Source organism: Letharia lupina, assembly GCF_014066315.1.
Source record: "Letharia lupina isolate WasteWater1 chromosome Unknown contig_4, whole genome shotgun sequence".
Classification (NCBI taxonomy): domain Eukaryota; kingdom Fungi; phylum Ascomycota; class Lecanoromycetes; order Lecanorales; family Parmeliaceae; genus Letharia; species Letharia lupina.
Window position 1 is genome coordinate 312,019 of NW_023502973.1, and position 27,790 is coordinate 339,808.

The 27,790-nt window shown below is 51.4% G+C and overlaps 10 protein-coding genes across 10 annotated transcripts; 6 read left to right on the top strand and 4 right to left on the bottom strand.

The window, feature by feature from the left end:
* Positions 1 to 3,958, top strand: HO133_007674 (uncharacterized protein; the record flags this gene model as incomplete). The annotated part of the gene is made up of 3 exons (XM_037298544.1): positions 1 to 288; positions 346 to 3,796; positions 3,855 to 3,958. The coding sequence occupies 3 exons, from the start codon at positions 1 to 3 to the stop codon at positions 3,956 to 3,958; spliced, it is 3,843 nt and encodes a 1,280-aa protein (XP_037155880.1).
* Positions 3,959 to 4,288: 330 nt separating this feature from the next.
* Positions 4,289 to 5,806, bottom strand: HO133_007675 (uncharacterized protein; the record flags this gene model as incomplete). The annotated part of the gene is made up of 2 exons (XM_037298545.1): positions 4,289 to 5,070; positions 5,125 to 5,806. 2 exons carry the CDS (start codon positions 5,804 to 5,806, stop codon positions 4,289 to 4,291), a joined length of 1,464 nt encoding a protein of 487 aa, XP_037155881.1.
* Positions 5,807 to 6,221: 415 nt separating this feature from the next.
* On the top strand, positions 6,222 to 7,280 carry HO133_007676 (uncharacterized protein; the record flags this gene model as incomplete). The annotated part of the gene is made up of 1 exon (XM_037298546.1): positions 6,222 to 7,280. One exon carries the CDS (start codon positions 6,222 to 6,224, stop codon positions 7,278 to 7,280), a length of 1,059 nt encoding a protein of 352 aa, XP_037155882.1.
* Positions 7,281 to 7,643: 363 nt separating this feature from the next.
* On the bottom strand, positions 7,644 to 9,671 carry HO133_007677 (uncharacterized protein; the record flags this gene model as incomplete). The annotated part of the gene is made up of 4 exons (XM_037298547.1): positions 7,644 to 7,827; positions 7,888 to 8,206; positions 8,257 to 9,121; positions 9,177 to 9,671. 4 exons carry the CDS (start codon positions 9,669 to 9,671, stop codon positions 7,644 to 7,646), a joined length of 1,863 nt encoding a protein of 620 aa, XP_037155883.1.
* Positions 9,672 to 10,647: 976 nt separating this feature from the next.
* HO133_007678 (uncharacterized protein) lies at positions 10,648 to 11,596 on the top strand (the record flags this gene model as incomplete). Its single annotated transcript, XM_037298548.1, has 2 exons — positions 10,648 to 10,701; positions 10,760 to 11,596. 2 exons carry the CDS (start codon positions 10,648 to 10,650, stop codon positions 11,594 to 11,596), a joined length of 891 nt encoding a protein of 296 aa, XP_037155884.1.
* Positions 11,597 to 15,209: 3,613 nt separating this feature from the next.
* Positions 15,210 to 16,251, top strand: HO133_007679 (uncharacterized protein; the record flags this gene model as incomplete). The annotated part of the gene is made up of 2 exons (XM_037298549.1): positions 15,210 to 15,403; positions 15,864 to 16,251. 2 exons carry the CDS (start codon positions 15,210 to 15,212, stop codon positions 16,249 to 16,251), a joined length of 582 nt encoding a protein of 193 aa, XP_037155885.1.
* Positions 16,252 to 16,604: 353 nt separating this feature from the next.
* On the top strand, positions 16,605 to 17,735 carry HO133_007680 (uncharacterized protein; the record flags this gene model as incomplete). The annotated part of the gene is made up of 4 exons (XM_037298550.1): positions 16,605 to 16,993; positions 17,027 to 17,287; positions 17,377 to 17,470; positions 17,586 to 17,735. The coding sequence occupies 4 exons, from the start codon at positions 16,605 to 16,607 to the stop codon at positions 17,733 to 17,735; spliced, it is 894 nt and encodes a 297-aa protein (XP_037155886.1).
* A 3,260-nt stretch (positions 17,736 to 20,995) lies between these two features.
* Positions 20,996 to 22,813, bottom strand: HO133_007681 (uncharacterized protein; the record flags this gene model as incomplete). Its single annotated transcript, XM_037298551.1, has 4 exons — positions 20,996 to 21,506; positions 21,572 to 21,801; positions 21,859 to 22,503; positions 22,538 to 22,813. 4 exons carry the CDS (start codon positions 22,811 to 22,813, stop codon positions 20,996 to 20,998), a joined length of 1,662 nt encoding a protein of 553 aa, XP_037155887.1.
* Positions 22,814 to 23,136: 323 nt separating this feature from the next.
* On the bottom strand, positions 23,137 to 24,137 carry HO133_007682 (uncharacterized protein; the record flags this gene model as incomplete). The annotated part of the gene is made up of 4 exons (XM_037298552.1): positions 23,137 to 23,360; positions 23,542 to 23,730; positions 23,791 to 23,908; positions 23,964 to 24,137. The coding sequence occupies 4 exons, from the start codon at positions 24,135 to 24,137 to the stop codon at positions 23,137 to 23,139; spliced, it is 705 nt and encodes a 234-aa protein (XP_037155888.1).
* Positions 24,138 to 24,642: 505 nt separating this feature from the next.
* HO133_007683 (uncharacterized protein) lies at positions 24,643 to 27,503 on the top strand (the record flags this gene model as incomplete). The annotated part of the gene is made up of 8 exons (XM_037298553.1): positions 24,643 to 24,873; positions 24,919 to 24,945; positions 25,000 to 25,013; positions 25,067 to 25,175; positions 25,229 to 25,568; positions 25,613 to 26,267; positions 26,320 to 26,480; positions 26,533 to 27,503. The coding sequence occupies 8 exons, from the start codon at positions 24,643 to 24,645 to the stop codon at positions 27,501 to 27,503; spliced, it is 2,508 nt and encodes an 835-aa protein (XP_037155889.1).
* Positions 27,504 to 27,790: the final 287 nt, after the last annotated feature.

Consider the following 27,790-nt stretch of genomic DNA (forward strand, 5'->3'; position numbering starts at 1 on the left):
ATGGTTGCGCCGTCCAGTCCCAAGTTGCACAAGATGCTACTCCGCTTTGCCACTCTTGCCGTCTTATGTCTCAGAGTGCTTGGGAGTGAAGGGAATTGGACTGTGAAACATGAGGAGGGCAGATGTGCGTTGAGGGGACAATGTGGAAAGAAGTCATTCTTCGGTGGCGAATTGCCGTGTCCGGACAATGGTTTGGCGGAGGAACCCGACGCGAATACAAGGACGAAGCTCGTTGCGATATGTGGAGATGACTGGAGTGAAGGAGACGTTTGTTGTGACGAAGCGCAGGTGACATCAGACCACGGAAGGACTCAACACTCTGATGAGAGACTGACTTCAGATTAGGTCGACAACCTGAGAAGCAACCTCAAACGCGCCGAAGGAATAATAGCAGGTTGCCCGGCGTGTAAAACAAACTTCTTCAACCTCTTCTGCACATTTACCTGCTCCCCAGACCAGTCGCTCTTTGTCAACGTTACAGATTTCGAGGAAAAGTCTGGAAAACTTCTTGTGACGGAACTGGATAACCTATGGTCAGACAATTACGGCAAGGGCTTCTACGATAGTTGCAAAGATGTCAAGTTTCCTGGCGGTAACGTCATGGGTTTCATTGGCGGCAACGCCAAGAATTACACTTCGTTCCTCAAGTTTCTTGGAGATGTCAAGCCGTTTGGGAGCCCGTTTCAGATCAACTTCCCTAGGCCTTCGAGTAAGCCATTTGAGGACATGGCTGCAGCAGACCCAATCCCGAAAGCGTGCAATGACACAGACGAGGCATATCGATGCGCCTGCACTGACTGCGAAGCATCGTGCCCTGAGCTGGCAAAGGTCACGGAGCAAGAGTATTGCCATGTCGGAGCTCTTCCATGCCTCTCTTTTGCTGTGATCATAGTCTACTGTGTCTTTCTGCTGCTTCTGGTCACAGCAGTCTCTGGGCACGTTGCGTATCAGAAACACAACCAACGGAAAAGCGAAAGATTACAGCTGTTGCAAGATGCCGCCCTGAGCGATGATGAGGACGAAGGGGAAATGGTTCACAATGCTGGCATGATAGACCGACCGCAAAAACAGTACAGATTCAACACTATCTGCGATAGCGCCTTCAGCCATCTTGGAAGGAAGTGCGCCCGGTATCCTCTGATCACTATAGGCGTCAGTGTTCTTGTTGTCGTCGTACTGAGCATTGGATGGGTCAATTTCGAAGTGGAGACAAATCCGGTCAGGCTATGGGTCAGCCCGTCATCTGCTGCCGCGAAAGAGAAGGCGTTCTTTGACGAGAGCTTTGGACCTTTCTATCGAGCAGAGCAAGCATTCGTTGTCAATGATACTCACTCATCCGGTCCTGGACCCGTCTTGAGTTACGATACCTTGGCGTGGTGGTTCGACGTCGAGGCTCGAGTCCAGCGCAGGATGTCTCCCGAAGAGGGTGTCGCGTTCAGCGATGTATGCTTCAACCCCACTGGAGCGGCTTGTGTTGTACAGTCATTGACAGGTTATTTTGGGGGCTCTTTCTCAAGCGTAGACCCGGAGACCTGGCAGGAAGATCTCAGGCATTGCGTCGATCAGCCGGTAGAATGTCTTCCTGATTTCCAACAACCACTCGACAAAGATCTCATTCTTGGCGGCTATGAGAAGAACGGTGATGTTCTAGGCGCTGAAGCCATGATCGTCACCTGGGTTGTCAACAATCACGAAGAAGGGTCCAAGGCAGAGAAGCGTGCATTGGATTGGGAACAAGGACTCATCAGCGTCCTCAAAGATGCGCAGGGAGAAGCCAAGGACAGGGGACTGCGGCTTTCATTCTCCACTGAGAGGAGTCTCGAAGAGGAGCTGAACAAGTCAACCAACACAGATGCCAAGATCGTTGTGATAAGTTACATCATTATGTTTCTCTACGCTTCGTTGGCTCTGGGATCTACGACATTGTCTGTTAGATCCATTCTACACAATCCTGCGAACGCGCTAGTAGCATCCAAGTTCACCCTTGGTGTCATCGGCATTGTCATTGTACTGATGTCAGTCTCTGCTTCCGTTGGCTTGTTTTCGGCTTGCGGTATCAAGGTCACTCTGATCATTGCTGAGGTCATTCCTTTCCTGGTGCTCGCCGTTGGGGTAGACAACATATTCCTCATCGTTCACGAATTCGAAAGGGTCAATGTCAGCCATCCTGACGATGAAGTGGAAACTCGGATTGCCAAAGCACTCGGCCGCATGGGACCCAGTATTCTGCTTTCTGCTTCCACAGAGACAATCGCATTCGCGCTCGGGGCTGCAGTCGGAATGCCTGCAGTCAAAAACTTCGCAGTCTACGCAGCTGGTGCCGTGCTGATCAACGCGCTGCTACAAATCACCATGTTCGTCTCTGTGCTAGCTTTGAACCAGCGAAGAGTTGAGAACAGTCGAGCAGATTGCTTTCCATGCATTAAAGTCAGGCGAGCAGATGTGGGTAGTGCTCATGGCGCCGGTGCGTATGGCTATGACGATGAAGGTCCTCTGCAGAAATTCATCCGCAAAGTCTATGCACCGTCGCTTCTTGATCGAAAAGTTAAAGTTGCGGTCGTCGTTCTTTTCCTCGGCCTTTTCACTGCAGGCTTAGCTCTCATACCAGAGGTTGCCCTTGGTTTGGACCAGCGCATCGCCTTCCCACGAGGCTCCTACCTGATCCCCTACTTCAATGATCTGGATGCTTACTTCAATACCGGTCCTCCTGTCTATTTCGTCGTACACGACTCCTCCGTCACAGACCGCCCAGAGCAACGTTCCATCTGCGGCCGCTTCTCTACCTGCGAGTCTTACTCTCTGACCAACGTCCTGGAACAAGAGTCCAAGCGCCCCAACATATCTTACATCTCTGGGTCCACTGCCAGCTGGATCGACGACTTCTTCACCTGGCTCAACCCGGTCAACGAAGCCTGCTGCATAGAGCACGGTAAAACGTGCTTCGAAGGCCGTGATCCACCATGGAACATGACCCTCTACGGCATGCCCGAAGGCGAAGAGTTCATCCACTACCTGACCAAATGGCAGCACTCCCCAACGAACGAAGAATGTCCGTTTGGCGGCGCAGCACCATACAGCACTGCCCTCGTTATCGAACCATCGACGCACCCTCCTTCCGTACCAGCCTCCCATTTTCGAACCTCTCACACGCCCCTCCGATCTCAATCCGACTTCATTGACGCCTACGCCTCCGCCCGCCGTATCGCATCTGGCATTTCCGAAGACCAGAAAATCAGCGTCTTCCCCTACTCGAAGTTCTACATCTTCTTTGACCAATACGCTTCTATAATCCGGCTTACAGGCACCCTACTCGGCTCCGCCCTCGCCATCATCTTCGTGCTCTCCTCCGCGCTTCTTGGCTCCGTAGCCACAGGCCTAGTCATTACCATTACAGTAGCCATGATTGTCGTCGACGTGATTGGCTGCATGGCCCTGTTCTCCGTCTCTCTCAACGCCATCTCCCTTGTCAACCTCGTTATCTGTGTCGGCATCGGCGTCGAGTTCTGCGCTCATATTGCCCGTGCCTTCACCTACCCTTCAAAGAGTGTCATGGAGAAAGCGAAATCAAAATACCGAGGCAGGGATTTGAGAGCTTGGGCCGCATTGACGAATGTGGGCGGGAGCGTATTTAGCGGTATCACGGTTACAAAGTTCCTCGGGGTGTTTGTGCTGGCATTTACGCGGAGTAAGATCTTTGAGATTTATTATTTTAGGATCTGGTTGGCTTTGGTGGTGTTGGCTGCATTGCATAGCTTGGTGTGGTTGCCGGTTGCGCTGAGCCTGGTTGGCGGTGACGGTAAGATCTCAGACTCGAGTCTTACAAGATAGGAAGATGAGCGCTGATCAAGTCTTAGGCTACGTGGATCCCGAGAGTGACGGGAGCTTAGAGGACGACTTGGCGGCGAGGAGATATAGGGCATTGTTGCCAGAGGATGACTATGACTCGGATGATTACTGAACCGTGAAAGGAGTAAAGCATACGGGTTACTGCATGGCGAGGATGAGCATCAATGTACAAACAAGCACAGCATGAAGGAATAGCATTGATGGGCGTAGTTAGATGAGTCCAAGCATCTGTTGTAATCTTATATTCTTGGCCATCCAGTCCACCTACACAGCGGAAAACAAATTAGGAAATCTTGAAGCGTTCGTATAACATTACGGCCAGCCTGTCTCATGTCTATTCAACGGATTATAATGCAAACCTGCAGATTGGGTATCCTACCTTAAAAACAATCCTATGGGACAACACCGACGGAAAACCGGACAAGTTAAAAATCCCCAGCCTCTACACCTTCCCGTTCCCACCTTTCGTCTCACCATTATCCTTCCCCTTCCTCCTCTTCACATGAAAAGCCTGCTTCAACCGCTTCAACTTCGCCCACCTCTCCTTATCCCTTTCATCCCTCACACCCAACTCCTCCCTCGTCGCCGACGAATGCGCCAGACTCGCGACCTCGCTGCCCAGCCCATCCGCAGCCCTCGCGGTGACCGGCGTCGTATCTTCATCCCCGTGCCGCTTGTGGATCGCGCTCGCGTTGACGGCGCGCAGCAGGGCTTCCCAGCCCGCAAGGCCGTCGAGGGAGGTCCGTCGGGACGTTGCGCCGTTTTGGGAGAGGGGGCTGATCCAGGGGCAGTAGTCGCGGTGTTCGCCTACGACGTCGAGCCGATCCATGCTTGAGTGGGATGGAGATTCCGAGGCGGGTTTGAAGAGCCAGAGACCTAGGCGGCGGAAACAGGCGGTGCAGGTTGCGAGGCCGACGACGTGGCCTTCTTCGGCTCGCCAGCCGAAGAGGGCGAGGGCGAGAGCTGAGTTGTTGATTGGGGGAAGAGATGTGGTGGTGTTGGGAGGGGGGTTTGGAGGACTTGATGGAGTGGGAGAGGGTGGATCTGGAGACGGCGGGTGCAGGAGAGGCGCTAACTTCTGTGAAAGCGAGGAAAGATCGAAGCCTTCAGGCGTGGAGGGATCGGGTGGAAGTTCGGAAGCTACGGCGACCAGAGATGTGTAGCGTTGCCGTAGCTCATCTGTTGCTGTTTTATGGTGCGCGAGAGGGAGGCGTTGAATGGTATCTGTGAGATTCATTAATCCAATTGCCAGAGCAGTCAAGAAGGCGTGACGCGTACCATCGCAGCCCCTCCTCCGCCACAAGCACCCACCATCGTGAGAAGTAACCACCATCTCCGCGTACTTCTCCACCAACTGCTCCTGCGCCTTTTCCCTCCACTCATCCTCGTCCTCCTCTTCGTCCGACGGGCGCTTCTCGGTGTCTTGCGTCTCTCCATTATCGTGCTTCTCTTCCCTACTACTTTCCAACGTGATCACAACCTCTTTTCCACAGCCCCCAACACACTCAACCCTCTCCTTCCCCACACACGACCAACCCCGCTTCGCCCACTGCACCTCATTGATCCTCTCCGGCTTCCCCATCCATTTATCCACGTGTCTATACGTCTTCAGTCGCTCGAGAAATTGTCCGCGATCCCACGGCGCAAAATTGGGTGTCTTGCGCTCCTCGTTCATTGTGACTATTGGACTAGGTTGCTTAGCTGTCGCTGCAGCCGCGCGCAGATTCGGTGATTGAGAGGTGAGGATACGTGTACTAGGAGGAACATATGCAGAAGCAGGGCGCACGATGCGAGGTTTTTTCGCGGGAGGATCCATTGTGGTGGGGAGAGTGGTGGTGGATGCATTGTAATTGTCATGATTCGACTTTGTGGCTAGTGACGTGCTGGACGCGTTGGAGATGGAGTCGAGGATCTTGTGGAATTTGCGCTTCGTGGTACTTAGAGCGGTGCCTGTAGGCATGTCGGAAATTATATGGTGACATGCAAAGCTCAGATATGGAGGGTGAAGTAGGGATCTGTGGGTAGATGCTTGTTCAGTTGTTCTCCACATCAATAGATCTTCAGCGGCAGGGTCGCTTAACGCGCTAAAGTTGGACGTGTCTCTGGCCTTCATTGTTTAGCTTCATCATTATGCATCATGAGTAAAGTAGGTCATTTGTTCAAGTTTCGGTCCATTCATTGAGTTTTGATATTCACATATGAGAGCGATAGAATCGAAGTCAAGGCTGTATTCAAAGTTTCTGCTGGTTTTCTTCGCCTTACCACTCATAATCCTGGCTCTGTGCAAACTACCCGTCATTTCTTCTCGTCTTGCTCTCCTCTCCCAACATTTCCCTCCCTTCATACATCTTAGGCCCTTCTCATCATCACCCATCATGTCATATCAAAGAGAATTACACATTGCCCAATTAGCCGTTCAACGCGCTACCCTTCTCACCCAGCGAGTTTTCCATGAAAAAGCCAAAGGCACCCTCTCAAAAGATGACAAATCCCCAGTCACAATCGGCGATTTCGGCGCCCAAGCATTGATCATCCATGCCATCAAGAGCAACTTCCCCAACGATGAGATCGTCGGCGAAGAAGAAGCTAGCTCGTTACGAGAGAACAAGAACCTCTCCAGCCAGATATGGGACCTAGTAAAGAACACCAGCTTAGACGATCGAAGTTCGGAGAGTGAACTCGGTGGTCCAGTTGAAAGCGAGGAACAGATGCTGCAAACCATTGACGCCGGCAACAGCGCTGGCGGTGCGCATGGCAGGATATGGGCTTTGGATCCCATCGATGGCACCATGGGCTTTCTACGAGGCGGCCAGTACGCCGTCTGCTTAGCACTGATCGAAGACGGCGACGTCAAAGTCGGCGTCCTCGGCTGCCCCAACCTCCCAATCGACAACGCCGCACCCCTGTCCGCAGACGTGGGAGACGAAAGCGGCGCCGGCCGCGGCGTCCTCTTCGCCGCCGTCGCCGGCTCCGGCGCAACGAGCCGACCGCTCGGCCCCGGCGCTTTACGGACGAGCCAACCCATCCACATGAAATCCGTCCCCGACATAACCCACGCCACGTTCTGCGAAAGCGTCGAAGCGAGCCACTCATCGCATGGCGACCAAGCCGCGATCGCGAACAAGCTGGGCATCACGAGGGAGAGCGTACGGATGGATTCGCAAGCCAAGTACGGCTCGATCGCGCGGGGGGCCGGGGATTTGTACCTGCGGCTGCCGGTGCGGAAGGATTACCAGGAGAAGATATGGGACCATGCTGCGGGGGATGTCATCGTGAGGGAGGCGGGAGGGGCGGTGACGGACGCGGAGGGGAAGCGCTTGGATTTCTCAAAGGGGAGGACGTTGGAGGAGAACAAGGGTGTCGTGGCCGCGCCGAGGGCGGTGCATGCTCAGGTGCTGGAAGCTGTAAAGAGCGTGTTGGGCTCGAAGACGTAGATGGCGTTGATTCTACTGCTTGCCTCAACGCTTTTATCCGACGTAGGCATGCATGCTCGCGCACTTGGACCATTGTTACTGGTTCTGAGAGCTCGTATAACGGGCGATAGACAAGGATGGATTACTGAATCAAAGGTTACTTGCTATCGTGCTAGCTATCGAAGTTCATCTAGCTACACTGCTCTATAGTCATGAAGCTTTCATCGTGAACCTAAATACGAAGAAACAGCATGCAGCATAGAAAAACTCATGCGGACAGCGCCGTTTTGGTATCTTTCTCGGGGCCCGAAGGTGTCACCAAGACGCCAGAAACCGTTTCTCATCCTTGTTGTTGATGGAGGGTGCCTGCAGACTGTTAAGCCGTCACGAGAACATTTTGAGGGAATTTGACGGCTCCTCGCGCGCAGGACCCAAGATAAGGTCGACGTCTTTCTCGTCAATCATCGCGCCATTTCCTGAGCACTTGGCTTTAGACTTGAGCTGCGAGCATAGATCATCCATGTCGGCCTCCCCTTTCTGCACTTTCTCTGAGGATTGGACGCGGTCCCTGAAGCGCGAAGAAGTTAGCACGCTGATGACTATCGCAGCAAGGACGCAGTGCACGAACCAAAGCTTGTCGCAAGCCAACAATTGCTTCCTGTCATCTTCAGGTCCCAATTCGCTAGGGCTAGCGTTTTTCTGGATTTCAATTTCCTGCATCAAATCCTTCTTCGGTGGCACCTCGCCAGTATAGTAAGGAGTGCCGAAGTCTTGCAACGGGAACGCGTCGTTGAAGAAGTCGCCGAAAGCATTGTTATTCAGAATATTATCCTGAGGATCTCTGTAGTCGCCAAAAAGGACTGGATCGAATGCTCCGCCATTCTGCTGCGCCATCCAGTCGATCCCATTGATATCGGCAGCTGGTGACTTGGCCACATTTGAAGAAGCTACAGAAGAGTTAGACGGGGTTTACGAGAGCGCTCGAATGATTGTTTACCTTTGTTTTGAGCCTTGCCCTCCTCGTTGATGGTATCAAGTCCTCCTTCACTTGACTTACGATTATCAGGCGAGTCGGCCGATGACTCTGGCGTAGTACCGCATGATGAGTCGAGAGCACCATGTGACATTGACGATGTAGGAGACCCAGTAATGGAAGTAGAGGAGTTGTTTCGGAGGGTGGAAATCTGGGCGTGTCCATTCACACTACCGACACTGTCTTGCTTAGCCGTGCTAGGCGTAGAACTAGCTTTGCCCGTTGTGTAAGACAGATAATCTGCTGAATTGTTACGGCTGGCGTTTTCCAGTACCGACGGATCGAACAATCCATTAAGATCAGCGTAATCTTTGTTAATGAAGCCGTTATTGGAGACCTGGCTTGGTCTGGACTGCCCTAAAGGAGTGGAGAACATTCCATTGAAGCTTGGTGGTGACTTGCTCGCGGCTGACGACTGTTTTCTGACATTACCCGAAGGTGTTGTGCTTGAAGCAGAAGCTGAACGTTGGCCCATCTGCGTAGGGGAAGTAGTTTTAGCAATCGAGCCATTACTCATGAAGGAGCCTGGAAGATCTCCGAACTTGGGAAAGTTAAAATGAAAGTCACTGCCATTTCCATAGCTATGCGACTGGGTGGCGGATAGCGGAGGAGAGTAGCCAGCCGCCGTAGTATTCAAGGACATCCTCTTGCGATACTCCTTCAGCTCCATGCTCATCTTTTCTACTTGTGTGCGGAGGCGTCCATTCTCATGATTTGTAGCCTCGGAAGCTTTCTCGAGGTCTTCAACTTTGGTCTCCAAATCCTTCAGGTGACGTTCTTTGCGCTCGCGGAAAGCTCTTTGGGCAGCTCTGTTTTGCGCCTTGCGTTTCTGCCAGGCAGAATGTTAGTAGTGGAATTGGTGCACATGGCCTGAATGAGCATACCGTCGTCGGCTCTCCAGTCAATGGCTTTCGCCCTGGCTTCTTCGCGGACTTATCATCTCCCTCGCGTCTCTTGCTAGTCCCCTCCTCTTCGTCCTCATCATCCATGGAAGCCTTTCTCTTATCGTGGTGTTCGCCATCGACATATGATTCCGTGCCAGGCAGGTCACCGAAAAGCTGGTCAGTACTATTGTCCCAGTCGAAGTTCCCATCATCAAGTTCGTAGTCTAGGAAGGGGCTTTCGTCGAAGCTGCCGAGCTGGCCTGAGCCTGGCGTCTCCTGCAGTGGGGAAGTGAACATATTTGGTCCATTCGCCATGTGGTCGTTGGTACGTTGTAGCTGCTTTGGGTCGCTGTTTGATCGCGTGGTGCCTAAGGTACCGTTGCGCGAGATCTGAGATGAGCTTTCAATCGGGTTGTTGGAAGACAAAGCGGTGCGAAGTAAATCCTCCTGGTGAGGCGTCAATGTGAGATCTGGACCGTATGCTGTACCATTCATGGTAGTTCAAGATGTCAATTCTGGCGGACAGTACAGATTGATGATATTCGTTCTCTGAAGATGGCGGCTGATGGATGTTTCGATATTTAATGGAGTATGCGGAAACAGTTCGGAGCTAAGACGGAGGACCCCACCGGAATGATTACTGATGTGAGGGATCTGGTGCGACAACTGGCCAGTAGACAATGAGTAGTCTCTCACTTTTCCAAAGAGAAATCAGTATGAAGAGCTCTGGCTTGGTCGAAGCAGTGAAGGAATAGTGATGCCAGACACTGTATGACGGAGATGGGCATGCAGGAAGAAATTCAAAAAGCGGCGGTGGTGTCTGTAAGATAAGGGTCTGCGGAGTGGTGGATCTTGAATGCAGGACCAATTGAGCTCCTCGTACCTGGAAAAGGTATGGTGGTGTGACAGGCAGACACGACAGGAAAATGATAGTGTTGCAAGCCAACGAAATGTAATCGGAGACGGGATGATAGAAGTCCCTAGACGTTGAACTTGTTCAAGCACTAGAGTATGGTGACGACAATAAGCTCGGTGCTCTTTGGTGCTCACCCTTGTGAACGGGTTGTGCTGTAGCCTGTCTTGCTCAGACTCGTCCTGGACCCTTCTTTCTTTTTGCTTCTGTAGCGGTCTGAATAAGTCTGGGCCTCGAGCGAAGGATGAATGGACCCAATCAATTCTTGTAGCCTGTTTACTCCTCAAGCTTGGCGAACGTTGATTTCTCAGCGAGTCAGCAATTCTGTCTTGCCAAAGCCAGCTTCTCGGTAAAAGGTTCTACCGATATCCCGGTCAAGCCTTGGCAACCCGGTGGTGAAAGGAAAGCCTTCCCTAGCTGACCAATGACTTTACAACGACTACCATCAGTCCCCTGCTAATATCTCTCGACACCGAGTACAACCATCACCACCGAGGCTGAACGTTCCTGCGAGCCATCCACCTCCGCAGCTTGCTTGGATCTTGAACTAAGGACATTATGAGCAATGAAGTTGCCTCTCTGGAAGCCGAGATTAAAGAGTACAAGCTACAGGTTAGCTCGCCGATCCTCCCCATGCATCATGATATACTGATACCTTAAACCTTGACAGCTCGAGACCGTTCAATCAGGTTTACAAGCCGACCCAGACAATGCGGATCTGCAAGGACTCAAGATAGAGCTTGAAGAAGTCATTTCCCTCACCGAAAGCGCGATCGCAGAGCTAAAGCCAGCTTCAGCACCAGCACCGACCAAGAAGCCATCGTCACCACCAATTAAGGAAAAGTGGTCGAAGGAGAACCATCCGGCCTTCCAAGCGGGCTACCGCAAGCCAGCTGCGCCTCAGAGTCCTGTTGAAGAACCTCAAGCACCTACTACGTTCTCCGTGAATGACAATATCCTAGCGAAGTGGAAGTCGGGGGACAAGGCCTTTTACCCTGCCAGGATTACATCTATCACCGGCTCATCGAGCAAGCCAGTCTACATCGTTACCTTCAAAAACTACACCACAACCGAAACTCTGTCCGCTCACGACATCAAACCGATCTCAAGCGACTCGAAGAAGCGAAAGGCTGATGGTCCTCCAGGGAACCCCACCACGCCATCAATACCCACCAGCAGCAATGTCATATCGGCAGCAGCGAACATTGACCCCACACTCGCCAGTCAGGCAAAGAAAGAACCAAGTAAGGTCAGCGATGGACCGGTACGGCCAGCGAAGGTCCCACGCAAGGTCAAGGCAAATAAGGAGCTGGAAGCAGGCAAGAACAAATGGCAGGACTTTACCACGAAGGGAAAAACTGGAAAGGTCGCGAAGAAGGAGAGTATGTTCAGGACGCCCGAAGGTGTCAATGCGAGAGTTGGCTTCACTGGGTCAGGCCAGCAGATGAGGAAGGATCCTGGTCGAAGTCGACACATCTACCAGCAGGCAGGGGATGAGGAAGGGTGAAAAGGGGTTTAAATAAGGCTTGCATACTTAGTAAATGGTGGTTGTGTGCCCAAGCTGACTAGACTTTGTACGGCCGGTTCTAGTGCAGAGACCACACCGACGTGTGTGGCATGATCATATTGAATGATTGTTTTCCACGCTGGACGGTTCTGGTTTGCCCACACCTTTGTTTTGTGTGCGAGCTAAATTATGGTGAAAAACAGGGGCTCTAGCGCGCAATTCATCAGATCTCTGGTAGGAACTCATCAGTTTCCTTGCCCCTTGACCGAGTTCCCTCTCCATACCCAAAATCATCGCGCCAACTTATATTTGAATTTTCTTCCACCTGCCAAAGTTATGCCGATCAGATCTGCGGTTACTACATGGGAGTAGTTGCTACGCTCGCTCAAATGGCTGCTTCAATTATTGCTGCACTCCGAACTGTCACTCATAGTCAATGGCATGACCTCATTCAATGTACCTGGGTCCCTCATCTCATTTCCCTCGCCAAGGCCCGGCTTTTTGCGTTGTATCTGATATTGCTCTAGACCGTGAGATCATGTTTTGCCATTCAAGGAGGGTCAACCACCCAAGATGTCATCCAAATCCCTCCAACAATCATTCTGAAACCTTTCTTTGCAGGAATGAGATCAAGCTGTGTCTTACTTGCTCTTGCCGAGGTCGACATATAGATTCCCCTTATTATCTGTATACAAGTCAATGACTTGTGTTTCACCTACAGAGTTCTTCCCCAATCGACTCCCACATTCCTCGCTGGCGATGTCGAATACACATAGAAATGATTGCTACCTAGGCCTGCCAGAGGGTGTACCGTTTTTTCCGCTCATGTTGATGCTTCGAAACGCGATGTTCACCACGCATTCATGATCATCTATACAAATAATCGGTCAGCTCCTTGTGAGGCCTATTTCTATGACAGAGATGCATCATCTCAAAAGACAAGGAAAATCAAAAGGCAACCTCCACCCCCAACCCCGGAACAGTGCCAGACATTATCATTTCAAATTAAGAAATCTGAGGATTCATTGCCTTCGAAAGCTACTAGATTGCATCCACTATGTTTGTGGTATTGAAACACAACTGAGACGTTTCAGGACGGCTTACGCTACAGTGACATTGCACGTGCGGTATAAAGCTGTGAACCTCGATCAAAGGTTGTCGTCGCTCTCGGTATTTGACTTTCTCATCAGTGCAAACTTCGAGAGCATGCTCAAGAATCAAAAGCCTTGTTCATTGCTTCGATATCGCATGCTGAGATTATGTATGATCCCACCCGCATTCACAGCGCCGAAACCCACGCGCCTCCGAACCGTCTCCCCAACGGCGAAGTTGACCTCTCGAGGCGGCTCGTGCGCCGCGATCCCCTCCGGATTTGAGCGACAAACCAATAATACATTTCCCCAATCGCATGAGTTTGTCAATGCTTGAACCTTGAGCTGAAAATTGAAGCGATTATGCGCACCGCTAAGGTCACATCAATCTCGAAGTTGACACCAGAGATGATTCTCAGGATGCGGATTTCAGTCATTGTCAGCCGAGGCCATTGTCAATCAAAACTCTCGTCCCTTCACCCACTGGGGACTTTACGCATTCTACTTTGTGCCAATTCGGCCAAACTTTCTTTTCCTTCCAGACTCTTTAGCCTTCCTACATTGATATTACTCCGCAACTATCGAGCTCGGTTCATCGGAACAGTTATTGTTCCATGGACCAGCTCCGTGATCTGCTCGTGACAGCAAGATCGGCGCAAGTATCACCTGGATATGCCTTGTATCCAACCTGGTCATCTTTAATAAACCGATGTCTGCGGCTGCCTGCCAGAAGACTTATCTCGGCGGCACTCATTGTGCTAAGCCTTGACAAACTGAATGAGCAGAGACGCTGGGAAAAGCTTGAGACCGAATGTTCACTTGTAAACATTCACGCTCGTTTTGTTGGGATGCCAGTGAAGGCTTCTCCACTCAGACCACCAGCGGTGAATTAGAGGTTTCCGCGCCTATTCATTCTCCTTCTCACCCAGTGATCTTCTTTCTACTTTCCTACACACACATTCTATTTGCCCACGAAAGATGCACAAGCAACATGTTTCAAGCTTGTAAGAGGCAACCAAGTCAATGTCTTTGTCCCCTAAGTGCAGCTTATGTTCTACATGTTAGCCATTCATTCTCGTACTCAGCGATGTGAATTCCGCAGCCATTTGACACAATTCTCCAAGTCCTCAATACTATATATGTAAATATTCCCAATCTTCCAACTTGATTTCACAGACCCGAAAACTCTGCTTCTTCAAGCCCATACCCACGACACCGCCAGGGAACTGATCGAGGAAGTCAAAGGCAGCGAGATCGAAGTAAGAGACAGATTCTTCCTTCGATTCGCACCCACCTGCCTGACGCGATGACTGACCCAGTCATCACAAGCCTTTTCTTTCTTCAATCTGTCTGAGCATATCAAGGCTGTTTTACCATGATCTCCTTTCACTCCGGTACATTGGTCAGCTTCATGTGTCGAGAGCCTGATCGCCGACGATGCATTTGTGGTGTCTGTTAGGCATCCAGTATCCTCCTCCTCACCGTATCACGATCCCTCCAGTTTACCATTTCCTACCATGGACTTCCTACCCTTCCTCCTATCGTTCCTCGCTCCCGCATTCTCCGTCCTTGGCGACTAAATGATCACTATGTACGTGCCGACGGACGGCCTGTTACCCTCCATTGCGGTCATCAAGGGCTTGAGCATGTTGATTGGCGCGTCCGGAAGTCGACGTCTTCGGCTACTGGGAGCTCACGGACGCGTCACTACCGGGGATGCGACCCATACGACCCGTCAACCTACATCAGCAGAAGCTACAACAGCAGGAGCAGTTGACGACGACCAGTGGTTTGATGGCGAAAAATCATAGCCATCACTGGCAGAGGACCCCAATGACACTCAAATGATTCGCGATCAGACCGAATATCTCGCACGGTTAGCCAAGATCTCCGCTATTCCAGAATGCCGCATCATAAATCGTGCAAGGCAAGGCTCAACATCTCTCACATACGCGTACACAGCTCTCCTTCGAGGACTTGCTATTTCTTTCCCGTCGCCTCTTGATGTCACTGTTAATTTTCTGCAACTTCACCTCTTGCTACATCAGTCTTTGCGAATCATTCGTATCTATCTCATATATGTCGACACTTTGTAAGGCAAAACACGTGAGGAAACAGGTTTCACAAAAACAACAACAATAACAACAGTAAGTGCACAGTCGCCCCGCAGGCGCGACTGCTGACTCCTGACTGTTTCTGCCACCATCGCTCCGCATGCGCAACTGCTAACAAGTCCTAGTGTCTCATTTACCTTGTAGAACTTGCTTCTGCCGAGGCGATGATATCTGTGTTCGTGATGAGTCCCCCCTCTGTGACAATTGCAAGGCCGGGAGACGCGGCATTGGCCGCTGTGTTGAGATCCCTCTGCACCTTCAGGCGCAGGTAAGAAATCGATACGGCGCCATCGCCGCGTTGGATGGTCTCGGCGGATGTCTCGTCGACGGGCTAAACTTGACAAGGAGATCACCCAGTGACGTAAAGCACAGGTGCATACGGTAGCGACGGCTTCGGCTGCTCCTGCCATGATTGCAGATCTTCAACGCCAGCTCGTGGCGGCAAATGAGCGCTTTCAAGAATTGGAGGAGATGAATGAGCTTCTGGAGGAGGAGCTTGAGAGCCTCCGTCGGCACGTGGCGGAAGTTGACGGCTATCAACTCGAAGACTACGCCTCTACCACCTCCTCGTTGGCGCAATGGGCCGATGAATTCGACTCGGAGTCTGACGTTGAGATGGCGGAGGATTCTTGAGTGGCGACCTTCTTTCGGTAGCAGCGCTGGCGTTGAAGCACAGGGAGCCGGAGCTTGAGTGTGGAGAGTGCAGCAGCCTAAACTGACGTATGTTGGGAGATCACATTCGATTGACTAGGTGCCTGCACAAGCGAAGCAACATCAAAGGCAACGCAGGCGCGGGTCTGGACTTAGCTGAGACGATGAGGTTGGTTGATATCTGAAAAGCCTTCAGATAGGACGCACTTCCCTTTTTGCTCAAGACTGTGGTCACCAGAAAGCTTTGCAATATCCTTCCGAGACCTTGCCATTCCGAATGTGGAGCATCATAGGCACGGGATAAAATCAAATCGAGACATGGTGCTAACTTCGCAATAGCTGGAGATTTAATCATGATCCCTGTCTCCTGAACAAAGGCCTTTTGCTCCTTACGAGATAGATCCTTGACAGGTTTCCGTTGCCTTGTCGTTCCCCAAACGGTGTTGAGGACTTTAGGGGCTACATGCCCCTTATTGAACCCCACGGGGCCGAAAAGTGGTGGAGTCCAGAATCTCTGCGTGAGATGAATTTCAAAGAGGATGAGAATCCATACGATGTACCTGATGATCACCCTGCTGCGAAGCTTCAAATCACTACGAAAGCTGTGAAGGAATGGATCTTTGCCCTACGCGTGGATCCTGTAACTAAGGGTGTGCGTTTGGCTAAGATGTGGAAGCGGATTTTGCTACGTCGGATATTCTCCGGTCAAGTGCCTTTCAACGATGGTAGGAAGATCTCAGACCAGCTTCCCCGAGTTCAAGGAGCACTGATCAACTGTACCCATACACCTACGGAGTAAACGGTGTATCAAAAAATGGAAGATGCTCTCACTGGGAAACTCATTGTCGCTGGGTCTGGGTCTACTAACCAGCGCAAACCCAAGTGGTCTTTAGGCATCCACCGGCAACTATCTCTGTTATCCATGTGGTCCGGCCTCCCTCAATTGGACAATGACTTCAATCTAAAGGCAACCAACATGAAGGCCACTTTAGAAAGGAAGAGCTTCTATATGGATTTCCAAGGGCCAGGAGGTTGAGGTCGGTGAACGAAACGACGGTTACAAGATGCAGCTCGAAAAGTACATGAAAGCCAGGCACAACGCCCCAGAAGCCGAGAAACATATCCTGCGGACCAGGCGGGAGGTGATTCAGCATGCAAGAGTTTTGTGGTTTCTCACATGCGCCTTTGTCACCGAAAAAAAAGCCGCTATCTGAAGAATTATTCAAGGAAACGCACAAGATTTTGTGTACAAACATCTCCCATCCAAAGTACGATACGTCTTGGGAAGAATATGCGGATATATACCGCAACGATGTACGGCAGCCAGAACGTTGTGACAAATGCTCAACTGACACTGACAAGATCTGTCTCGGAGTTGAACTTGGAGTTGCGGCTCTGACCCTCTTTTTGATCAGAGATATTGTGTTCGGTGTGGTATCGGGAGTGATCGTCGCCCGCAAAGGCACCTCGGAATTGAGAATATGTGAGCTACCAATGCACATGACAAACTCCTCACAGCTATTGACCCACCCAGAAGAATCGTGAGCACCGAGAAACCCTCCCGGGTCTGGAAGAAACGCAGGCTTCGGCGTCAAAGGAAAAGGACGGAAGACCGCATATGCGCATTCTGACATCTTCACAACCCTTCATGGACACGATACGTCCTGGGCCGAGCTAGATCCTCTCGCCGTACCCCCTACCGTCGATGGTGCTCTTCGCGGTGTTTTCTCGTGGTTGGTTGCCATGAAAGTCCTTCTGGAAAAGAACACCCAAGTCCTCCATGGATGCAAGTGGGAGAATATCGAACCAGTGCATAATTTCTACGAAGAAGACGGGTATGTAAGCGCGATAGTAAGCCGTTCTCTCACTGCCCTTGTTCTCATCACTAAATTTGTTGCTTCTCAGGCTGACACGAGCCACACAGCGGTAGAGAAGTGCGCGTGACATCGAGATTGGCATTCTGGGCTAAGAAGAGGCTACAGATCAACGAATCACGGAAACTCCTGACTTATGCCTTGGTAAACGAGACTTTTAACTCTTGCCCCATCGATCCTTGCCGCTCAATCTGATCCCGCCCCCCCGTGAGTGGAAGAGATGCTAGATGATTGAGAGGTTGCGCTGACATGTGCTAAGGCCCCGCCTGTATGCGCTGCGTGCGTGCCCTCGCGGGTAACCCTCGCGCGATTTACGCCGCTCCGCCTGCTGGCTCGCGCCGACGTAAGTGCGAGCGGTGCTCCCGCGGGGGTCACCTCTGCGTGGCCGATCCGCTCCCCCCGCCTTTAAGCAGCTGTCTTTACTACGGCCGCCTCTGGCGGTGATGTTCGCGGCGCCTTACGCGTCTGGGAGGGTACGAGAAATCCTAACTGGCATATGCGAGGGTATATAGCTAATATAAGTAGTTATGAATTGCAAATTAAATAAGAATGCTTGGCAAAGCTGATTCAGCTCCGCCTCCGACTTTTTGTTAGCGTCATTCATAGAAAATTGTAGAGAACGTACTTGCCACTCTTGCAATAGCCACTGTCGTCTACTATCTCAATTAGATATTCGTGATACCGAAGCTAGTGGGTATATACGCTTTTCCTAGTATTTTACCTCTAACTTAGGCGTGTAATAGCCATATCGCCAGCCCTTACTCCGAACGCGATGCCACCATTTAGAAAGGATCCCTCTGTACGCCAGCGTGCCCAACTCTTACTCGAATCCCATTGGCGACCTAAAGCCGTAGCTGCGGATGCCTGTTCCAGTGTATCGACGGCGTATCGATGGGAGCGGAACCTTGCTATCTATGGTGACACCGTGATCCCTCGTGATAGGTACATTCATACACAAGGGCGATGCCGCAGCCTCTCACCTGCTACTTTAGACGCTCTTCTTATTTGACGGCGAAATTGAGGCATTTGAACGAGATTTGGAGTATTTGACTATGGAGATAACAGAGTAGTTACAATGAAATACTACGTAATATCAATCAAAATCCTCCACCTTCTCTATGACCTTCTCCCTGACCTAATCGTTCCAGAGCATAAGCATGCTGGTAAGTCTCCCTCCACAAGGCCTGGCCGTCTGACGAGAATTGACGGTATTCCGAGGCATTGCAACACCATCGTATTCGTGTTTGGGCTATACAGAAGCTTCAAAAATATGGAGTGGGCTGATATAAGAGTGGCAAGTACGTTCTCTACAATTTTCTATGAATGGCGCTAACAAAAAGTCGGAGGCGGAGCTGAATCAGCTTTGCCAAGCATTCTTATTTAATTTGCAATTCATAAAGCTGCTAGGCGCTCCGCCCGCCTCGCCGCCCGCTCCGCCGCCGCCTCTACCCTCGCCGCTACCGCTGCTGCTGCCTCTGCTGCTGAGCCCCCCCGCCTTTTGACGGTTTTTCTTAGTAAGAGGTTGCTTTTCAGTATAAGAGGACAGGTAGGCTAATGCTAGGCAGTGTTGATTGTGGGTGCGGCCCTTACGGCCACTGTTTTCTTTGTGGTGCTTAGCGCTTCGGCGCGTTAGGATATATGTGTGTGGATGTGTGTGAGCCTGCGGGCTTTTTAGTCGTTTTTACTGGGCCTTCTGGCCACAATTATTCGCCTACCCGGGCCCCCTGCTGCTACTGTTTCCGTGGTCTACCTCGCTTCTTGATTCCCTTTAACGATTGCGCCTTTGGCTTTGTCTTGGGTACTGATTTATGTGACTTCTTTGCTCGCTCGAAGTCCTTGATTGCGCCTTTAGCATTTTCGAGGTACTCTATTGGCTCCCACGAAGCTTCGTAAGGTGGGGAGTCTTTCCAGTCAATAAGGTACTCAGTCTCACCCTAGGCTGAGCGTCTGTTTCCTGGCCTGCATCAAAAATCGACACTCGATGTCGCCCAAGCGTCCGACCGGAATTGGGTCCCGTTGGTCGACATCCGCATATTCGATGTCTCCAAACAAATTTAAATCCGAGATGCCGAGTCTGGGGTCTGCAATCACTGTTACTGACTCCCAGCTTGTGCATTTCTCAGGGGGGACCTTTGCACTTCAACGATTTGATTTGATAACGACTTACGACTTTCACCACCTTCTATGAACGTTCATCCCCAGCTCTCAACGGTCTAATCCGCTATGCCAAGGCCTCTTTTCCGGCTTTGGTCAAAGCCGTACATTCTCTGGCACCCCTTTGCTTGCTATCGGCTCTCGTGGTAAATGAAGACGAGGGCGTCTTGGTTTTCCTTTTGCTTGGGAGAGCTGAGGAAGGAACAGGCGAGTGCTGGCGAAGCACCATTGCTACCTACACTGCCCCTGCAGACTTAGACTTATTAGCAAGCTACACTCTACACAACACTGAAAGCCAGTCCAATTTGCTACAACATAGTGCCTGTGCATACTAGAGTCTTTCAACGCTGACCCTATGATTTGCGGAATACCCCGTCACTTCGGGCCACCGAGGAAATGTCTCGTTACCATGTATCAGGTCAAACGAACACATACAGTCAAAGGCCACCCCCACTTTACCCACTCTTCGGGCCTCTCAAAGATGGAGGATTCGAGCCTACCGAAATGAGGTCTGCACTCCCTTCCATGACGATTGAACTCAAATCAGATCGATGATTCAAGAAAGACAGAAATGCTTCTCCGGAGAGCGGACAGCCTGATGCCCAACACTCGCTCACCGGTCACGCCATGGTCCAAGGTGGCAAAAACCTCCAAATCGGAAAAGAAAGCCTGCTCTGGAATGCGCACGGACCGATGACTACGGGGCAACTCTATTGAACGACGTCACGAACAAGGAGCATGAGTTGGTCAAAAAAAGGAGGCCCATGATGAGGGATGGAACAGGACGGACAAGCTAGACCAGGAATGCGATACGTACTTACGAAGCACGACGGATATCCTCCGTCATCTCCAGAGGACATTCGAATCAATCAAGCTGAGGAGCGAGGACGCCGGATCGCTGGTTGATCACGTGGATCAAAGGAAAGAGTGTGACTCTTGACATCGGTCCCGAAGAGGAATTCTCAAAAGACTTTGATCAGAGCAAATAGAATATGACTAAAGAAAAGGGCAGAAAAGCTGGCAGATCATAGAGCAGTAGATTATGAAGCCAAACATCGAGACGTTGCCAAACTCGCAGACCGCATTGTAAGCTGGAGCAGGGCGCGCAATGGTCCTGACCGTCCATCCACACACTTGAACCAGTCCAGGTCCGTTTAGACCGTCCGTCCTGATAGTCCCATAAGGTAACTATCAGGGGCGAAAACCGAAAACTGTGCTGACTAAAATATTCTCACATTTGGCTCTCAGTCAGCCTTTACTGCTACTCAAGATTGCCGCCATCATACTCAAATATTCCCAAGTAGACCGTCAAATCATAGTTCAAACCAGGACCACTAGTCCAGACCGTCCGTCCCAACACCTGAACCGGGCCCGACACTGGACCATTGGACCACTGGGGACCAGTAGTCCGCTTAAAAGGACCGGACCATTGGGTGCCTTGCAATGGAGAATGATGAAGACAATGTAACATGTTGATCATAATGCATCAAAGAACAACACCACGCCCCCAAAAGATCAAGTATACCAACTCGGCTCCGGCACCTCCCCCAAAAGCACATACCTCCCCAACTCCATCTCCTTGTACGCGACCGGATCATGCAACGAATGCGTCCTGACGTCCCTCCAGAAGCGATCCAGCCCCACCTTCCCGGCCGTCGCCCTCGCGCCCGTCGTTTCAAACACACCCCCCGTGACCCTCAGGGCCGTATCGGTCGCCACGACCTTGACGCTCGCGACCCACTCCGCGACCTCCCCCCTCTGCGCCGCCGTGATGTCTCTCTTCGCGCCGTGGTGGGCGTAGATGTCGGAGATTTTGGCGCCGGCGAGGTCGGCGAGGGCTTCGGCGGCGCGGAGGTGCGCGAAGAAGGAGCCGTAGCGCGCGAGGATGTAGGGTTCGGATGTGGCGGAGGGGGCGGGGGAGGGGGTGTAGGGCCACGGGCGGGTGTGTTTGGTTGTGTAGGTGGAGGCGAAGGAGAGGGCGCCGAGTGCGATGCCGATGTAGAAGTTGGAGAAGACGAGTTGGATGCTGGTGAGGTTCAGTCAGGATGGCTTGGCTGGTCAATCCCGTGGAGATGGGATGGAAGGACGTACGTTGGCAGAAGCAGCGTGGCCCACGGGATAGTCAGGATGCTCTCAATAGGTTCCTTGGTGGTGGGATCCCAGCCTAGGGCATCTGTCCACGGGACTCGGACGTTATCGATCTTGACGCTGCCAGACTCGGTGAGACGAAGGCCGATGTTGTCCCAGTTGTGAGAGAAGACGATTGCTGGTTGGTTCGTAAGAGCCAGGGCGAAAATATGTTTGTCTGTGCCTTCATAGACCTATTGCTGTCAGTTTCGATTGATTCTCCAACCCGTGAGGTAGTGATGGTGACATACCCCTTCAAGGACCGTCAAATCAGAAACCACACCACCAGTGTTGAAGTGCTTGAATCCACTGAAGATGATGTGATCGCCATCATCCGTGATCTTTTGGTCATTATCCCTCGGATTAACCGCACCACCGACGAAGTAGTTATTCTCAATAATCAACTTCTGCGTCCGAGCCTTCTGTTCGTCCGTGCCAACGACATTAGCCGTCCAGCTCCAGAGCAAATGGTAGCCGAGAAGCATGCCGACGGAGCCATCAGCTTTAGCAATTTCACGGATAACTTTGTAAGCTACATCCCACCCTTGCCCACCCCCGCCGTACTCCTGAGGACCTAGGACCTTGGTAAGACCTGAAGATTTGAGCAGGGTTACTTCGGCTATGGGGCATTTGTTCTCCTTCTCGCGATGGGCAGCATCTTCTGCTAAGATGGCGGACACGCGTGCAGCACGTTGGAGCCACTCGTCAGGCTTGGATGGCAATGGCGAGTCAGCAAAGGTTTGATGGTGGGCATCGTAGACAGTAGGGTCAGTCGCCGGGCGCGAAGGCGGCAACGGTGCTAGAGATCCCATGGTTATCTTGTTGGACGTTTTCGATGCTCGTAGTGATGTGAGGAGTCGAGCTGTCGGAGAATCTGGTAACCATTCCTCGAGACACTGGGGACAGACAAAGGCCGGCATTTGGTGGTACTACGTGGAAGCACGCCATCTCGTTGATATGCACGAAGACTTGCATCCACCTATGAATGGCGTGCTCTTTCACATAGTTGTACTTCTTCCTGGACGTTTCACTAGTAACAATCGTAATCGAACCGATCGCACCTTGGCAGATGCGGAGATCGTCGTTCGTGGGGGTTTTTAAGCACGCAATTCTCCGCGTATGCACACCCCGCATAAGGATTTGGGATATTTGGTCTGATCCCTGCGGTCGCATACGAAGCCTGGACAAGTCTAGGTCTTTCGCCATTGCACGAGGTAAACAATGGATCGAAGATCTTCACATAGTTTTGCGGCTACGATGCCAAAAGTTTCATCGGAGGCGTACATCAAGAAGTACGACGGCCACGAAGACAGAAGAGCCCAGCGCAAAACCTTGCCCGATCATTGTAATGTACGTCGGCTTTACGGCATGAGCTGCGGCTCAATCCGTCTAGAACCCTGAGCCCATGTATGGCACTACGTTGGGATGCAGGGTCTTTCTTGCACAGATCATCCTTTGATCCAATCTCGACCTAATGGTCTGGAAAACTATTGGGATTGTGGCCAGGTCAATGTGTCCACTTCTCGAGATCAATCTTGAGTTTTCTTCGCCGAGAAAAACCTGCTTGTATCTCCCATCGGAAACGAAAGGAACATGGCCTCTTGACACATCAGATTTGCGACCGTATAGTAACCCAGAAGCCCACTGAGGAAGGCGAATGCCCCTGCTGTCTTCTTGAGTCCTAATGCTGTACCCGCATGCCCGTCGGCCGTTGCGAAATAGGAGGCAGCAACCAATGTGAACGCCATCTGCACTGTGAAAAATATGCCAATGTAAACCAGATTTCTAGGGACACCTTAGCACGAACATCATTGTAGCGGGATCCTTTCCGGGGCAGACTTACAGGGGCAAAGATCCAAGCAAGAAGAAAAAGTTCCAGACAGCCCACACTGCCAAGGTCAGCATTTGCAGACTTTGGGTATGACTTCAATTACTGAGCACAAAAAACCCCAGCGCATTGTTATACCCTGCTGTATCTGTTCCATAGGCCGCCTGAACTCCAAACAAAGGCGTAATGATAGCGCCAAAACCACCATAGAAAAATCCGAAAGCGGAGAGAACGGTATACGCATACGTGTTCCCCAGGACGAGTTCCCACTGCGCTGATATGACCATGCCGATGCCTTTTTCGTGATCGGTCAGTATACTGAGTGACTCCTGAAGCTGAAAGCAAGAAAACAGACCTGCGACAAAGAAGAAGTTGCCGATGAAAACGTTGGTGATCGTGAGGCCTCTGAACTCCATCAAAGCCAATGCCAACGTCGTCAAAGTCGTGGAAAAGGCACCAATGGCTAGAGCAGTCTGATCACATATATTAGTTGATCAGTCACGGGCCAGAGAGAAGGTGTGTCCTGACCGGGCTTCCAAGCTGTGCTTTTAAAGTCACCGGGACTGGCACAAGGTACGTCGTTCCGCTGTGTGAGGACGATACACTCATTTCGCCGGCGGCGAGGGCGTCCCATTTCCCTTCATGTTGCGGACTTCGGTTTGCAATGTCTTCGAGCTGGTGAATTCGGTTTTCGTGGGCCATGATGAACGCGCAATGCCACGGCTCTGCGAACAGGATTGGCAAGTACAATTTGCAAAATGTATCAAAGCTCGTAAGTGGACGTCAATTAGTGGGTGTTTGTCCATAGTAAAGCTCCCATTTTTAGGCAGGTGAACATTGCGACGGGACTAGCGTCTGAGGGATACCTGGGTCGAAGATCTGCAGACACCATCTGCAGCCAAACGATCACGCCTTCATTGCGCCATAAGACATGATTTAGATAAACGAAATAAGCGATGTCAGCCCAATGAGAGGGGAGCCACTTCGGAATTTGTTGTCTGGAACAACCACCCCACGCAGCTGCAGGTCACGCAATGCACGGCCCCGCAACTTTTACACGAAGAAGTGTCTTTGACAGCAGTAAAGAAGTACTGACGACTTAGTCTAGACCTTTGCGCGTGTGATGACAGGAAAACACAACGTTACAGTAGAATAAATCTTAGTTATTGCAACACCAGCTCTCCTCCACTGTTCATGAACCGTACTAATGCCTTCAATTCTGCGCGAAGAGAACGGCAACACGGAGCTACAGACGAACGGAGACGGAAATGCACCCAAGACCAATGGTCACTTAGCTGGAAATCATGAGGATGCGTTTCGGCATCTGCCAAAGCCTCAGCAAGACATATTGCAGTTGCATGGGCCTCGACAGAAATATTGCTTAGAGAAGGCGGGTGAGATACCAGAACTTAGATCAGATCGAGAAATCTTGGTACAAGTAAGGAGAATATCTAGAATTCGAGAGGATATCTGACCTCCAAAGGTTGTAGCAATTGGCTTGAATCCGGTGGTAGGTGCTGCCTCCGCGAGTACGCGTTTCAGTTGATACTAACTGCCACGTCAGGATTGGAAGGGCCCGTACCTATTAACCACCGATTATTTTCGTTGCCCAAGACTGATGCATGATGCAGCGATTACGATTTCGGACTCCCTTCGTTTCCCTGGGTCAACGGACGGGACTTTGCAGGTATCGTCGTCAAAACTTCCAATGGGAGCTCTAGGATCGAAATTGGCGATGTAGTACGTTATCAAAAACCGAACTAGGATCCTAGCGGCAGCTGAAGCATAAACAGGTGTTCGGCCCATCCACAGATTATCGAGACGTCCGTAAAGCCGCCTATCAGGAATACTTGGTAACGACGGACTTCAATGTCGCAAGATTGCCGGCGCAGCTGCCGGTAAACACAGGCGCAGCTATCGGAGTTGCCTTTGTAAGCGCGCTATTGGCACTAGGTGTCTCTCTGGGGTTGGATTTCTCCAGCGTCACAGGAGCATCCAAAGGCCCTGATCTGCTTAGTATTCTCCGAAAGTCGGACCGAGATGAGATACCAGAAGACGTCCGAGAAGAATGTGTGGACGGCATCAAGGACACGGAACGTCCGCAGAAAGGGGACTGGTTTGCTATTTGGGGAGGTATGTTCACTGCCCCTGTTGTGGGATCTATTCTGATGAGACAGCGTCATCGAGCACCGGGTCAATGGCACTCCAGCTTGCCAAATTGACAGGGTTGAGAGTCATATGTGTGGCGGATGTTGTCAGGCATGGATCTCGACTCATCGATTTGGGCGCAGATGTCCTTGTTGACAGGCAAAACCCCTCGCGAGCCATTGAGATCATCCGTAGTGTGACGAAAGGCAAATTACGCTTTGCTCTGGACACTGTTGGCAAGGAAACGGCAACACAGCTCCAAGAAAGCCTTCAGAACCCAAAAGGAGACAGGCAAGCGCATTTGGTCGGCTTGACCGGGCTGCCCAAAGTGAGGCTTTCAGGTGTTAAATACCATAGCGTACCCATCAAAGTCTTCCATAGTGTGCCAGCTTTGGGGGAAACCGCCATGCGCTGGTTGGAGCAGCTTCTCGTGGCAAAAGGCCTGGAACCTCCGGATATTGCTCTTGCAGATGGGGGCCTGGAGGGCATCAATGAAGCCCTCGATAGATTGAGAAATGGGACGGTATCTGCAAAGCGCATTGTTGTCCCGATTGGGCAGAAATCAACAACGGAATCAGATGGACATACTGTGAAGAATGGGGTGAAACAGGAGGCTGAAGGGAAATTTGACAACCTCGATTATGCGGACAAGCTGAACGCAGACCCTCAGCGTATCAGATTTGCGCAAGTGCTTTCCTGCAACAGCCCGAATCATGCTGATCGTGTGTACATATAGATACTGGGTACCAAACGTCTCGGGAGGTTTGGTTATTTCCAAGATCGAACAACGGACTGGATGGTCGTTCGAACAGAACGTGGAATACGCCAAGACCGCGGAGAGAGTGGGCTTCGAGTACGCTTTGACCCAGATCAGATTCATGGCGGGTTACGGAGCTGGCATGTTTCCTTTTCTTGTTGGATATGCATCAGAAGCTGACGGTCTTGCAAGAGAACCAACACGAATCCGTCTCGTTTTCCCAGGCGCTACTCCACTTCACAGAACGTCTCACCGTGATGGCAGCCTTGCTTCCGGGGCCATGGAATCCAGCCATCGCCGCAAAACAGATTGCTAGCATCGACAATTACTGCAAGGGACGCATTGCCGTCAACGTGGTGTCCGGATGGTTCAAGCAGGAGTTCACGTCAATAGGCCAATGGTGGCTTGATCACGGAGAGAGATACCGGCGAAGCCGAGAGTTCATAGCGTGCTTGAAGGGCATCTGGACACAAGATCAATTCACCTTCAAAGGCGACTTCTACCAGTTTCACGATTATCCTCTCAAGCCGAAGCCAATTGCAAGGCCAGGCCGACCATATCCTGAGATTTTCCAAGGTGGAAATTCCATGGACGCAAGAGAGAACGCTGCTGCCGTATCCGACTACTACTTTATGAATGGCAACACCCTAGAGGGCTTCCAGACCCAGATTGCAGATGTCAAGGAACGGGCGGAGAAGCACGGCCGAGCTGGCGGGGTCAAATTCGCCTTGAATGGATTCGTCATTGCTCGAGAGACGGAGGAAGAAGCAATCAAAGTGCTGCAAGAGATCCAAGGTAAGGCGAACAAGGAGGCTGTCGAGGCCTTTGCGGACGCGGTGCAAAACGCTGGTGCCTCAACAGCCAACAAGACAGGCATGTGGGCGAATTCCAAATTCGAGGATCTTGTGCAATACAACGATGGCTTCAAGACCAAGCTTATCGGCACTCCGGAGCAGATCGCGGACCGCATCTTGCTCCTCAAGTCCCTTGGTATCAACATTCTATTGGTTGCTTTCCTTCACTATGATGACGAGATCCAGCAATTTGGAGAGCAAGTCCTGCCACTTGTCCGGAAGCTAGAGGCCGAGGGCCGTGGGAAGGATGAGGCATTCGAGATTTCGCTGACTGGCGATATGTATAGGGAGAAGAAGGACAAGCAGTAATTAGGATTTTCTAGATGATTGGGAGCGAAATTAGCAGTCTTCGTGTAGTCTCCTTACATGCTTTCAGGCATTGTTCCCATACGCCTGACAGGAGTCACAATGGTGATGGTCGTATTAACACATTAAGCGCAATCGTATGCGTTGTTGATAAGATCTTCCTGTAGCTACTTTGACGGAGCATTGGCACCGTCGTCAAGTACGCAGGTAGAGTAGACCCCTGGACGCCAAGATTTCTGTGCCAAGACTTCGTATAGGAAACGTCGCTAGAATCGGATCGGCCAGAGCCG